Below are 13,930 nucleotides of genomic sequence, written 5' to 3'. Positions count from 1 at the left end.
TCAAGACACATGTCCCGACACGTTCTGCTGTACTAAGAGGCTTTCTGCCTTGCCTTTGAAAGAAGCGCTGTCATTGCAACACTTGCAGTACAATGAGCAGTAAAGAGCCATTATTGAATACTTTTATTTCAAAGTTTCCATTATAAAAATACCATTCCAAGCTTCTCTGTATGAAGAATATTCCTTTCAAAATTATGTGTTTAGGGCTGAAGTCTTTTTAAAATCTTCATCATGCCAATAAAATGGAAATAGTTATTCCTCTACACACCAAAGAAAACAGTAAGTTGTGAATGAAAATGAGAGGATCACTTCAAATACAGAGAACCAATGTCTGGCAAAAAAATAAAAGCCACAAATTAATATATTTTTGCAACGGGACCAACCCCAATATGACCAGGACTTGAACCTCAGTTCCCTGAGTTAGTAACAAAGAACATCAATGGGAAGTGACATCTACCAAAAATAGCCTTCAGCAACTATTACATGATATCTAAAACAACTACTACTTTGGTTAGAAAATATTGACATCTATTGTTCTATTGAGCAAGCATTAACATAGATTTAAATTCATTTATATTTTTAATTTGTGCAATCTACGAGCAAGGTAACGACGGTCACAAATAGGAAGAGGTACATTGTAATACTAAAAGGAGTGATTTGCTAGCATCTTAAAGCACACAGGTTGTATTGTGAGGATGTCATGCTTTGTGTGTGTGTGTGTGTGTGTGTGTGTGTATATGTGTCAAATGGGGACAGGGACATTCAAGTGGCTGTTGCAACTACAGATTATGTAGCATATCTTGTTACAATACTTTGCATGGCATTAAGACGAACTTTGTGCAGTTGAAGGTCTATATTCAAAGCCGACTGATTTTAGCTTTGTTTTATGTGTATAGATGTGTAACAATGTATTTGTTATGTTAGAGCTCAGCAAACATCAGCGGCAAGTTGCTGCCAACTTTTACAGGGGATGATTACAGCTTGATAAACTAGTGTGTTCCAATTCTCTACCCTTCTCCTGAAGGCTCCTAACACTCCCCCTCGTGGATTTGAAAGGAATGGATTGGTATATGGAATATGGTTGAAACTCCAGCCGTGCTTGCACCAATTGAATGCTTTTCAATGCACTAGTGGTGAAGGGTAGAGAATTGGAACGCACCCTAGTTTATCATGTGATCATCCCACAATCATTCCCCTTTTAAAAACTCCATGAGCACACTCAAACATATTAGTCATGTATCTCAAACTTAGAAAAGTTCAGTTTAAATTGTACAGTCCAGTTTTGTTACAGTGCATTAAGGATTATAGCTATATACAAAGTTGTACAAAAAATGTCAATACCCCCAATCTCTAGCCCCTTATAAACAAAGTGTACAGGTAGATACATCATGCAGAAGCACAAAGACTGAATCCGATATTTCTTCACTGTGAAATCTGAGAAAGCAGTCATGACCACAAGATTTGCCACCACAGTATTTTTGTATGTTAAAACTGTGTATGGCTCATAGTATAGAATACAGTATGTACAGTCCATCAGTATGCAGAATCTCTGTAGAACAATATGTAAAACAGTTTCAGCCTTGACTCCAGGGGGGGTTACCCTAACAGGTCCAGACAGGGTCAGCAGTAGTAAGTCCACCGTATGGCCACAGTATAGCTGCTCAGCCTCAGCACCAAAAGTGTCCACTGTGTCCAGCAGACCCCATAGACATGGAGAGCTTGAGATGTCACTGCGAGCCTTTATCTATCAACCAAGACATATCGCCTGTCCTGCAGTCCAAAGAAAAGGAAAGAAAAGCCTTTAAACAGGATGCTTATACTTTTTATACAAGAATTAAGTTTATAGTATAGAGTCTGAGAAAAATCTGCCATAAATCTTGAGTGGAACATGGCTGAAATAGTTTATGAACAAAAGCACATGTTTTCGTACTTGCCAGGTCGAGTTAACATCCAATTTTTTGTGAATGCACAATTGAAAATGAGAGATAAACATGAGAGACATGAAAAATACAATTTACAGAAATACAGTACACACTAAACAAACTGATTGTAAACAAACATCCAAACAATGTTACACATACAGTGTACATGTGTTCTAGGAGAATTCCATCAAAGTTATATACAGTAGTTTCATGTCTCTTCCTTATTTCATGTCTACAGCATGTGATAACATTGGCATATGTGTTTCCTCATTAAACCTCGAGAAATCTAAAGAACATAAAAACCTCGTTGTCACCCAGACCAGATTTTAAAGAGGGGCAAATGTACTTACTCCACATCTCGCTTCCTAATCGTCTTTCCGGACCCCAGGACCTCTGCCACACGGGATACAATGGGGTCATAGTTCATGCTGGCCACAGCAACCACCTCCTCACCCCTATAGACGAGGCAGATTAAGACAACATATTTAGTGTTCCTACTAGGAAGAGTATTGTTATAGTTTTTTTTTTTTTTTTTTTACTTATTATTATTATTTTCCTTGCTTTGGTCAAATAGCTCAAAAAGTCCCTGACCAAAAATTATATGAATTTGCATGCCACAACTAGAGAGCATCAGTAACTATGGCAGAAATAATGACCATGATTAGACCATAGGTGGCACTATAATAACCAAAAGTTAATAATTTACTTCAGAATGCTGGAATTTCCACCCCGTTGGATGAACATTTATAAAACTTGGTACATATGTGTCTTTCCTCATGGGGAACATATTTTCCTCAAGAACCCATAAGGTCCGCCATCATGGATTTGTCTGCAGGTGCAAATGAACTTAAAATCAACCTTAAGGCCGGTTTAGGCTTCTGCGTAAAGTCGACGCCGTAGGCTACGCGTAAGCTTACGTAGTCCCGCATGACCGTGCGTAGCCTTGACGTGCTCCTCTCAAAAAATCTAACCACGCGTCAGAGCGCACGTAACCGTAAGCTCTGTGATTGGTCCGCTTGGTAGCACATGATTCAGACAAGTCTCAACTCTCTCATCGCCCAAAATGCGGAAGTCATGACAGAAATGTCATTCACCTTTTCTGTAATTACTTATTAATAAAGATTTGAAAAATTATTATAACCATCGTATTATCTTAGTTTAATGTCATTTCAATGCATCATAGAACTTTTATTTACAACAAGCATACCAACAAAAAGATCGCTATTATGCCGCTTTGAGCTTTGAGCTCCGTTGAGTTCCTAACCGGAAGAGGCACAGCACAGGGGAGAAGAAAACCGGCCTTTAATCAGATTGGTCCAAAATTGCATATGAACATGCGTGGTGCACGTCTCTCTATTCATAGCTTTCAGTCACGTGGTTTCTTCCCTAGCAACCACCAACCTGACGGGCAAAAAGTATCATAGCAACATCGCTCAACATGGCTGCTTACTATTTAGACCACCTCACTCATGAAGAACTATCAAGATACACGACGGTGATAGGAGTGGAGGATTGACACCATTCAAATAGTGTTGGATTCCCTGTCTTCTACTCTATCCGGACACGTTGGAATTATTTTCCTAACCCCCGGAGAATCAAAGTTATTGACCTGCAAAGGGTGCCTCCTTGACCGGCTTTTCCCGTGAATAACACCGGTTATGGAGGTGGTACAAACATAAGACTATTATTGCTAAATTCACCATCAGTATACGGTCATTTTGAGCCCTTAACCACCGCGCTGACACCCCGAGAAGATATACTTTTAATATGAAACTCGATCAACCGGGCGTTCACTGGCTGCTGGACGAAACTCCCAACTCCCGCTGTCAGCGAGGCGAGGGAATATTTATATCCGGGAATTCGCTCCTTGCTGTGTCCACGGTGATAGGAGTGGAGGATCGACTCCATTCAAATAGTGTTGGATTCCCTGTCTTCTACTCTATCCGGACACGTTGGAATTATTTTCCTAACCCACGGGAAATCAAAGTTATTAACCCGCAAAAAGTGGGTTTTGCCCGTGGGTTTTGCCTGCAAAAAGTGCCTTTTGCCCGTCAGGTGGGCGTTTCCACTATGCTGTGACGTCACATGAAAGCTATGAATAGCAGACCTGGGCATTGTACGGCCCGCGGGCCAAATACGTCCCACCGGATAATTCTGACCTCCCGCGAAAAGATTACATGATAATTAGAGAAATAAAAAAATAAAAACATTTTTATATATTATATTTTCTAATTATCTTATGGGTGGACTAAAACCGCATTGCTTTTATTTTGAAGCCCATTTATTCTCACAGTGCACGCAATCGTGCACGTGATTGACAACCTGTCTACCTTACTTGTCACCCCTTAATGCGAAAATGTCGGCTCATGCCAAAAAGAGGAAAGTGGATGCCGAACGCAGAACTTTCTAACAAATATGGACTACTATTTTTTTCTTTACTGAAGTCAAGGGTAAACCTGTGTGTTTGGTTTGTGGGGAGCATGTCGCCGTGTTTAAAGAGTACAATTTGAAACGGCATTACGAGACGAAACATGCCGAGAAATACAAAAACTTGACTGATGCCGAACGAGCGCGGACATCAACGGATTTACTAGCCAAGCTAGAAAAACGACAAGACTGTTTTACAAAGCTGCTTGCAGCCAGAGATGCAGCGACCAGAACCAGCTTTGTGATAGCCCACAACATCGCCCAGAACAGTAAGCCATTCTCGGAGGGGGAGTTTGTGAAAGAGTGCATGGTCGAGTCTGCAGCACTGCTATGCCCAGAAAAAAAAGAAGCGTTTGAAAACATCGCGCTGTCCCGCCGCACCGTGACGAGAAGGGTGGAGGACATCGCAGAGAATCTGGAGTTTCAGCTGCAAAGTGAAGTGGGAAGCTTCGACTTTTTTTTCTTTATCTTTGGATGAGAGTTGTGACGTCCGTGACACAGCCCAGCTGCTCATATTCCTCCGGGGGATAACGCGCGACTTCAAGCTTACGGAGGAGCTGGCAGCAATCCGGCCAATGAAAGGAACCACAACGGGGAGTGATCTGTTCACCGAGGTCAACGCATGCATGGACAAACTGGGACTCGAATGGGACAGACTGGCAGGTGTCACTACGGATGGATGTCCGAATTTGACCGCATGTTTGGCGTTGGCGCAAACCAAAGACAGCATTTGAGCACGAGTACCTCATACCAATGGTGAAGCATGGGGGTGGAAATGTCACGGTTTGGGGCTGCTTCGCTACAGCAGGATCTGGCTAGCTCACCATCATAGAATACACTACAAATTATTTATCAGAGGGGGCTTGAAGAAAATGTGAGACCATCTGACCAACACGTAAAGCTGAACCATGCAACATGACAATGACCCAAAACATTCCAGTAAATCCACTAAGGAATGGCTCAAAAGAAAGAAATGGAGAGTTCTGGAATGGCCAAGTCAATCAGATCTTAATCTTAATGAGATACTGTGGGGTGATTTGAAACAGAATGTGTATGGAAGACATCCCTCAAACATCACACAGCTGGAATTAATACTGCACGGAGGAGTGGGAAAAACGTTCTCCCAGTCGATGTCAGGGACTGGTCGACAGTTATCGTAAATGTCTAATTGAGGTTATTTCATCCAAAGGGAGGAAATACCAGCTATTAGGTCCTAACTTTTTCCTCAGTAGAAATTGACATCTTTGTTATTTTCATTGTTTTTGGTTCAGTTACATCACCTTGATCTATAGATATTGTTTGAAAGAAGATTAAATATTGATATTGTGGTGGGTTAACATAATTCACCCCCGGAACTATGGGTTGGGTATTATTGTTTCACTTGCAGTCCTCGTCTGCCGAACTCGTATACGGCCAAACGAGTCCCCGGGGATTTCATCCCGGATGCCACTGTCCCCTGGTCTGCAGCCAGGCAGCGCTCCTCCCTGCTGGAGGCCGCTGAGGTGTTCGCACCCGTCCCCACTTCACAGCACGGTACCCCTGCTTTCCGGGTCCCCACCGAGCTGCGCTCGTCGGACTTTGTTTTCATTCGCCACGACGCCCACCGCGGCCCCCTACGCCCCCCTTACGATGGCCCGTTCAAGGTCCTACAACACGGGGACAAGACCCTAGTGGTGAACGTTGGTGGTAGACACGAGACGGTCTCCATTGATAGGATCAAGTCCGCTCACGTGGACGTTTCCCGGCCATTGGAACTGGCTCAGCCCCCACGCCGTGGCCGCCCCCCCATGCCCCACCCCCCGCCCCCGGTCACGGTGCCTTCAGCTGCGCCGGCTGCCCCTGCCCCTGTCCCGGTTTCCCCTGCCCCGGCCCCGGCTGGCCCTGCCCCTGTGTCCCGCACCCGCCGGGGTCGGATCGTCGTCCCTCCCCGACACAGGGATTTTGACTATGGGTGAATTCTGGGGGGGCTTGTGTGGTGGGTTAACATAATTCACCCCCGGAACTATGGGTTGGGTATGATTGTTTCCGCACGGAGGGTTAAGTGCGTGGTACTCAAGTTGTTACAGGAGTGATAGTTACTGCTTGAAGCATGTGGTCGCAGCTTGTTCATGTTTGTTAATAAACGTTTAGCTGTGACATTTGATACGCCGCCTCCGACTCCCGTCTCTCGGCACTACAATATGTCCATATCTCTTAAAAAAACAAGTAAATATTTCATGGGGTGTCCTAATTTTTTCACACGACTGTATTTACTGCATTTCAATACTTGGTAGTTTCTCTGTCCTTCATCCAAGACACAGTAAAGGGGAATTTGCTATAGAGCTAAAGATATGAATGAGCCTTGGTAAGCCATTCTCGGATGGATGTCCGAATTTGACAGGGAAATATGTTGGGCTTTTGTAGTATATTTTTACACATATTAATAGCCTTCTTATATAACGTATATCTTACACATATAACACACATATATTAACGTATATTTTTACACATATTACATGTATATATATATATATATATATACATACATATTATTACAGATGATCGCGGGGAGATTTGAGAATCCATTGTTGCGCATGCGCAGTCACACACACACGCATATGCACGCCCCCAAGGGTCTAGGCCAATCAGAGGCCTAGGAGGAGAGCTATAAGACTTCCGTGCAGAGGCGCGAGCGGCCTGCTTTTTTGACTATCTCGACTGTGACTGTTTAAGTGTGCCTGTAATCTGAAGACCCGACCTTTTTGAATAAATACTTTTAACCTGGGCCAGAAGTTTTCATCTCTTCTTGTATCACTGAAACAGAGAAAATATCCTACATAAGTGGCAACCACGAAGGGACCCTTTTTAATAGCTTTGGATCGGTCGTTTTGCAGCTCTCCAGGGTAAGTACAGGCGAAGCTGTGCAAATTGGACTGTGTAAGCTATATTTTAAACGGATCCTTTTTAATATATAACTGGGTCGAGATTAGTCAGAGAGAGCCGGGTTATAAAGCCTGTATTGAGAAAAGTGTTATAATTGTACGATTTCTATCGTGTGTGTGGTTATTATTGTGGTCTTGTTTTAAGAACAAGGTATTAGCCAGCTAGGGGAAGACGTTTTTTTAGCAGGCTAATAAATGTGATTTGTGTCAGGCAATAGTCTGGTGAAGTGTAAAATAGCTTTATTCAAATGGTAATGGAATTGGAATTCCTAGTTTGAAAGAGCAGAGTCCGTGCTATTTTAGAGATATGCATTGTTAAATTACTGGGGAGCACGGAGGAGAAACGTGGCTGGTTGAAAAGGGCGCCATATTATCCCTTTGTCTGAAACGCATGTCAGACCTGTGAACAAGGCCGCTAGTATTTTCCCTTTGTGTAGACAGGCAGGCTTAGTGGACACACAGGGCCTAGTAACAAGCATGTGCCATTTTAGAAGTAGTTGAGTAAGATTATCTTGAGAATTGCTGTGTCGTGGAGAATAATAATTATTGTGGAAAAGCAGTGTTGTGAAGATTAATCTTACAGTCTTGGTTTTTCCCCCTGACATTCATTTTTTTCAAATACACACGCGCGGGTTTTGATAAATGTCAGTACTCATCTCTTAAAAGATAACGATAAAACCATACAAATAGACTGGGATTGATAAAAATAGAGATAGAGTGAATTGATCTCGGGGTATTTCAAATAAGTTTAAAGAGATTGTTTTAAAGCAGGCTACAAACACGCGGGGGTTACCCCACAGAGAAGGACAAAGCCTCTCTTCCTTCTTCCTCTGTTGTTCAAACATACAGACACGTTGCGGGTGATTGTTGCATTACATAGATTTAACGTAGTTTAAAGATATTTGTCATAGTTTGTTAAAAGTAAAGATAGATTGTGACTTTAGGTTAGATTCAAAGCATATGTGGCATTTGTGCGTGAGTCTAGACCAGGCTGCTTTCCCTGAGCAGAATCACAGCAGGGTCACAGACCTCAATAAAACGGCCCTGTCTGCTTGCATAGAATGCTGACGAGAGATCTGTAGAGATCACTCATAGATTGATGTTTTTAATTGATTGTCCTATAGCAAATTACTTTAATTAATTTAATTAATTACTTATCAGTTGAATTAATTATTCAGAGCATTCATTTTCTGTTTCCCAGAACAATTGATTGATTCCATAAGTTTTAAATCAATGTATATGATGATATAGTGAATAATTCTAACGAATCATTCATTCATTTCACTTAAACAATTGATTTAGGGATAGATTGTAAAAATAAATCAGAAGATTGAGAGTTTTAGGTAAGGTAGTCATTCTGTAAAACATCTTCGGTGTGGCGGCCTCTATTGGTCGAGACACGATAGGACGTTTTTAATTCTTGACTGCCATCTAGTGGTTGACACAAGATAGGACGTTTTTAATTGTGTACTGCCCTCTGGTGGTTAGAACAAGACAGGACGTTTTTAATTGTGTACTGCCCTCTGGTGGTTAGAACAAGACAGGACGTTTTTAATTGTGTACTGCCCTCTGGTGGTTAAAACAAGACAGGACGTTTTTAATTGTGTACTGCCCTCTGGTGGTTAGAACAAGACAGGACGTTTTTAATTGTGTACTGCCCTCTGGTGGTTAAAACAAGACAGGACGTTTTTAATTGTGTACTGCCCTCTAGTGGATGAAACAATATAAGACATTTTTAATTGTTTGCTGCTCTCCAGTGGACGGAATACGAATCACACTGGACCACTGGTTCTCCATCAGTGCATCCGCCTGAGGTCGACGATATAGTCTTTTACAATGATAAATGGAGGGTTACTTCAATTAATTTAAGTAATTACAAATTGATTTAATTAATTATTCAGATTATTTCATTTTCAGTTTTCACAAAACTTTGAGCAATTGGTTTATAGTGGTCTAGGGATGACGTTTTCTTCCACAGGATTTCATCAATGAAGTGTAAATGACTAAGTCTAGTTGATTGTGCATTCCTTCCAAGTAGCAGGTCGATTTCCTTACAGATTGTAATGAATAATTAATCATTTTATTCCTTCCCAATGACAAGTCGATTTCTTTACAGGTCGTGATTAATATTCGTGTTTTACATCTTTTTATTTGAAGTTAAGTTCTTTTTTCACAGTTCTTGATTAAAGAATAGCAGAACAGTTTCTATCTAAGGATTGATCAAGCAAGGGGTTGTGGATCAGAAAGACTTAAAGCGTGACCTGCTTTTTGTAATTTGATAATTGTGTTGAACAGCCTTTGTAGTTTAATAATTAAGTTGACCTGAACTATAATTAGTATTGATTGAGCAATTAAGTGACACATTCATACATAATAAGGGAAAAAACCATTTAGATTAAAACGCATACACATAGATTACATTTAAGTCAATAATACACAATACCACTGAAACAATCCGTTGTTCCGGAGTTGTAGTGTTCTGTGTGGACAGTTGACACAGTTAAGAGTTGGACTAGCATCTGTTTAGCAGATACAGCAACAGAAGGTGGGTTGTAAGGAAAGTACACCTTATAGCATATTTTCAGCATATTAAGCAGTATAAATACTTCAAACATGGGAGCCAAACCCAGTAACATTGTGAGGGCTGTTAATACAGCCAAGGGAATATTAGCAAATTCATCTCCTGTGGCTATAGTGGAAAAAATGAATCCTCTTGTTAAGGAGATTAGCGAGATATCAACGAAATGGAATATTCGTTGGGCAGACATTGAACAACCATGGCCAGCAGAGGGCACCTTTGATTTACAATTAATTGCAACATTGGAGATACTTATCAATGTACATAAGGCGCATCAAAAAGGAAAGATTAGATCAGAGAAACGCAGGTTAGAGTTAGCTATTTTAGACCTCTTCAAGGTAGAGGGGCAGAAAGTAGCATTAGCTTGGAAAGAGAAAACAGCTCACATGGATCCAGAAAAAAGAGATGAATTGGCCAAAGCAATGGAAGAGAAAGTGAACATTCCATTCTCACACACAGCTCCAATCTCCAGTCCTCCTCCCTATGCCAAGAGACTGGAGGACAATTCTCAGCGGATCTACCCTCAGGTCCCTATCCTAAGTACGAGTGGAACCTTCACTATCAAAGATAAGGATGACAATGTACTGGAGAGGGGAAGAGCGAAAGTGACCGTGGACTTCGAACCAGAGAACAGGTCTGGTGCCAAACCGAAAATAAAGGAGGAGCCGAGGGAAAAAGGGGACGACAGGAGGGACAAGACGGATGACGGTGAAGATGGCAGTGGAGGAGATGGCAAAGATTCCAGTGATGACAGCAATGCACAAGGAGGCTACAGTTCTCCGATAAGAAAACTACTAGCCAGGGCCGAAAAGCAGGGAGGGAAAATACGCTATAAGAAGGGAAAAGAAGAAAATAGTTCTGAAGATGAGCAGAAGTCTCTGAAGGCAGGGAAGAGAAGAGAGAGCTTAGAGCAAAAGAAGAAGAAGCTGCAGGAAGACAGGGATGAAGAGGAGGGAGAAAGGAGGGCAAGAAAACTCCGTGCGAAAATCCTAAGAAACGAAGAGGACTACAGACAACAGCTGCAGGACCTAGACGTAGAAAGAGAAACGTGTCGTCAATCTCAAGCGGCAGCTTCACCTGCATCCCGGTTGAACTCCCCAAGGTCCGGAGCGACACCAAGGTCCGGAGCGACACCAAGGCGGGAAGCGACACCAAGGCGGGAAGCGACACCAAGGCGGGAAGCGACACCAAGGCGGGAAATAAAGACGGAGCCACAAGAGCCACAAGTAAGCGATTATGAAACAGCATCGGAAGAAGAGGAAACTCAGGGGAACTTCCCAGTGCTGATTCGAGGTAACCAGATGGAATATCGTCCTTGGAATCATACGGATCTGTCAGAAGTGATCGAAAAACTCCCAGTCCTGGAAGATGGAGGTCATCCTTGGACGGCACAAGTCGACGTGAGATTGACAGGGACGCACGCTGCTATGGGGGATTTGAAAAGACTCTTAGCTACCATTACAGGATTGGACACCATGCAGGAAATATTGATGAAGGCGGGACTTCATAGATATATCGATACATCCGTTTATGATCCAGAACTCTTCGCAGCAAACAGAGGCAAGCTGTGGAAGGCAATCAGAGAAACATACCCTACTCACATTCACCCAGACAATGTCATTGTGAAGCCACTGGGGGGAGATGAAAATCCCCGGGGGTACGTTGCCCGTGTGCACTCTCAATGGAGAAGTGTGACAGGGAAGGATGCCGAAGATAACCCGTTAGAAAAAGCCATAATCAGGGAAAAGATTCAACAAGGTCTCCCTACCCCAGTTAAGAACAAGTTAGCAGAAGTGGTGGGCCTACGACACATGAGCAAGGCTGTTTATATAGACAACATAGCACACCAAGTAGAATTATTTAGAAAGAAGATTCAGGCACAGAAGGCACAAGACGAGGACTCACTCAGAAAACTAACTCAAGTGCAATTGCAAGAAGGCAAGAAAACCAAAGAGAGAGAGCAGACTATAGCCCTACAGGTTCCATCTCAGCCACAGCAACTGCAAATTGTCCCTCCCCAGTCATACCCACAGGGGCCACAAGGGGGGAATCCATACCCACAGGGGCCACCAGGGGTGCAAGTGGTTCCATACAACCAGCCTGGCCAAGGACCACCACAAGAGGGATGGACCACAGCACCGAGGAGGGTACTAGGACCATGTTTCGTATGCGGCCAGTATGGACACTTAAAACGTACCTGCTTTAAGAAGAACCAGGGGGGCGCAGGGGGGAAACAGAAAGGAGGAAATAAGCCCCCTGCTGCACCGGCTCCAGGAGTGGTGAACCCCTATGGAGGCCCAGCAGCTGCGCTATAGGGGTGCCCAGAAGATCCGAAAGGGGGGTGCCAGCTGGTGGTGACAAACAGGCCTGAAGATGAACCTACAATATGGGTGTCGGTCAACCAACGTCCATTAGAATTGATGGTGGACAGTGGAGCAGCCTACACCTGTCTGAAGCCTGAAGACGCCACGCACCTTCCTATGTCTGGGAGATATGTGAAGACAATCGGATTCGAGGGAATTAAACAGCTGATCCCTACTACTGAGCTTGTAAGCTTAGAGTACAAAGGACAGAGAGCAAATCTGTCAATACTTGTATCAGAACACACGCCAATAGGGCTACTAGGGAGAGATGCACTATGCCAGTTAAATTGTACCGTGAAATGCACACCGGACGGCTGTCAGGTGACAGTGCCACAAGAGAACAGACAACTGTCTGTCATGATGGACAACAACGCATCTATGGTATATTGGGTGGGAGGGCTTAGCCCAGACCTAATGGAACCAGCAAGGATGTGGGACAATTATATCCTGGCACACATGGCAGAGGCCAGAAGGCCTACTGATCCATTGCATTGTACACTCCAGTATTTTAGAGAAGTTGCAGATGCAACCCCAGATGAGTGGCTGAAGCATCAGCCAAAACAGGTACAGCTTAGTGCAAGTTGTATAATCCTAGGCCCTCAGGGAGTGGCTATGAAGATAAACAGTGACACTTATCTAGATCAGGAGCATAAGATTGAGGGTAGCATCCCTCATGTGACACTTATGATATCTGAACACTATAAGCAGAAGCATTTAGGGGCAATGATGGCAGACTCAGAAAAAGCCAGATTTGTAACGACAAAAGAAAACCCTGCTATCTGGAGGAGCATTGATGGACAGTTCACAAAACTGATGATCTCTGCTCAAGGAATAGGACATCCGCAGACTGTGAAGCTAATGAACCAGCTAATCCTTCCTGTACAAGCTGACAGAGACCTCAGAGAAGAAATGATGCAGAACGTGCCAGCCGACCTGTGGGCAAAGAACAGTACAGACATTGGATTTGTGAAATCAGCTCGTCCATTGAGAGTTGAACTCATACCGGGTGCAGAACCCCCTTGGAAAAACCAATACCCATTGAAACAGGAAGCAATTGATGGAATTGAGCCACAGATCAAAGGACTGTTAGAGGCAGGAGTCCTGAAGATAACTCAATATCCGTTAAGCAATACACCTCTTCTGCCAGTGACGAAACCTGATGGTTCATATCGTCTGGTACATGACCTACGGGCTGTGAATGAGGTAGTCGTCAGCTATCCAGCTGAAGTTCCTGATCCTCATGTGCTGTTAACTCAGATTCCATCTACAGCCAAAGTATTTACAGTGATTGATTTATGCGGGGCTTTCTTTTCTATACCTCTTAGTGTAGAAAGTCAAGGGTTATTTGGGTTTACCTACAAAGGTCAGCATTATCAATATACCAGAATGCCACAGGGGTACAAACACAGTCCTCATGTTTTTAATCAGGTCTTAAGGGAGGACTTAGACGGGTTAGAACAGATGATAAGTAGTACTGCCATTCAGTACATGGATGACATACTCCTTTGTGCCCCAGATGAAGAAACATGTCACAGGGATTCCGTCAAACTGTTAAAGGTTTTGGCGGAGAAGGGACACAAGGTGTCTAAAAAAAAGCTACAGTATTGTCAGGAAAAGGTAACTTACTTAGGACAATCCATTACGCAGGGACATCGCAGCGTCACAAATGAACATTTGGAAGCTATTCAGAAGGCTCCAAAACCACGAACGGTTAGGGAA

At 43.2% G+C, this 13,930-nt stretch overlaps 1 protein-coding gene across 1 annotated transcript in view; it reads right to left on the bottom strand.

Moving 5' to 3' along the window:
- Window positions 1–1,727: 1,727 nt before the first annotated feature.
- aifm3 (AIF family member 3) overlaps window positions 1,728–13,930 on the bottom strand; it is a gene marked incomplete at both ends in the record, with an annotated part of 33,404 nt that continues 21,201 nt past the window's right edge. The window contains 2 exons of the mRNA XM_080530920.1: window positions 1,728–1,770; window positions 2,273–2,377. Of these exons, the coding sequence (XP_080387046.1) occupies window positions 1,728–1,770; window positions 2,273–2,377 (148 nt within the window). The remainder of the gene's footprint in view (window positions 1,771–2,272; window positions 2,378–13,930) is intronic.

Source organism: Nansenia antarctica (assembly GCF_963989245.1).
Source record: "Nansenia antarctica genome assembly, chromosome: 5".
In the NCBI taxonomy this organism is placed as follows: Eukaryota; Metazoa; Chordata; class Actinopteri; order Argentiniformes; family Microstomatidae; genus Nansenia; species Nansenia antarctica.
Note: the sequence above shows the minus strand (reverse complement) of the source record. Positions and strands in the feature narration are given on the sequence as shown.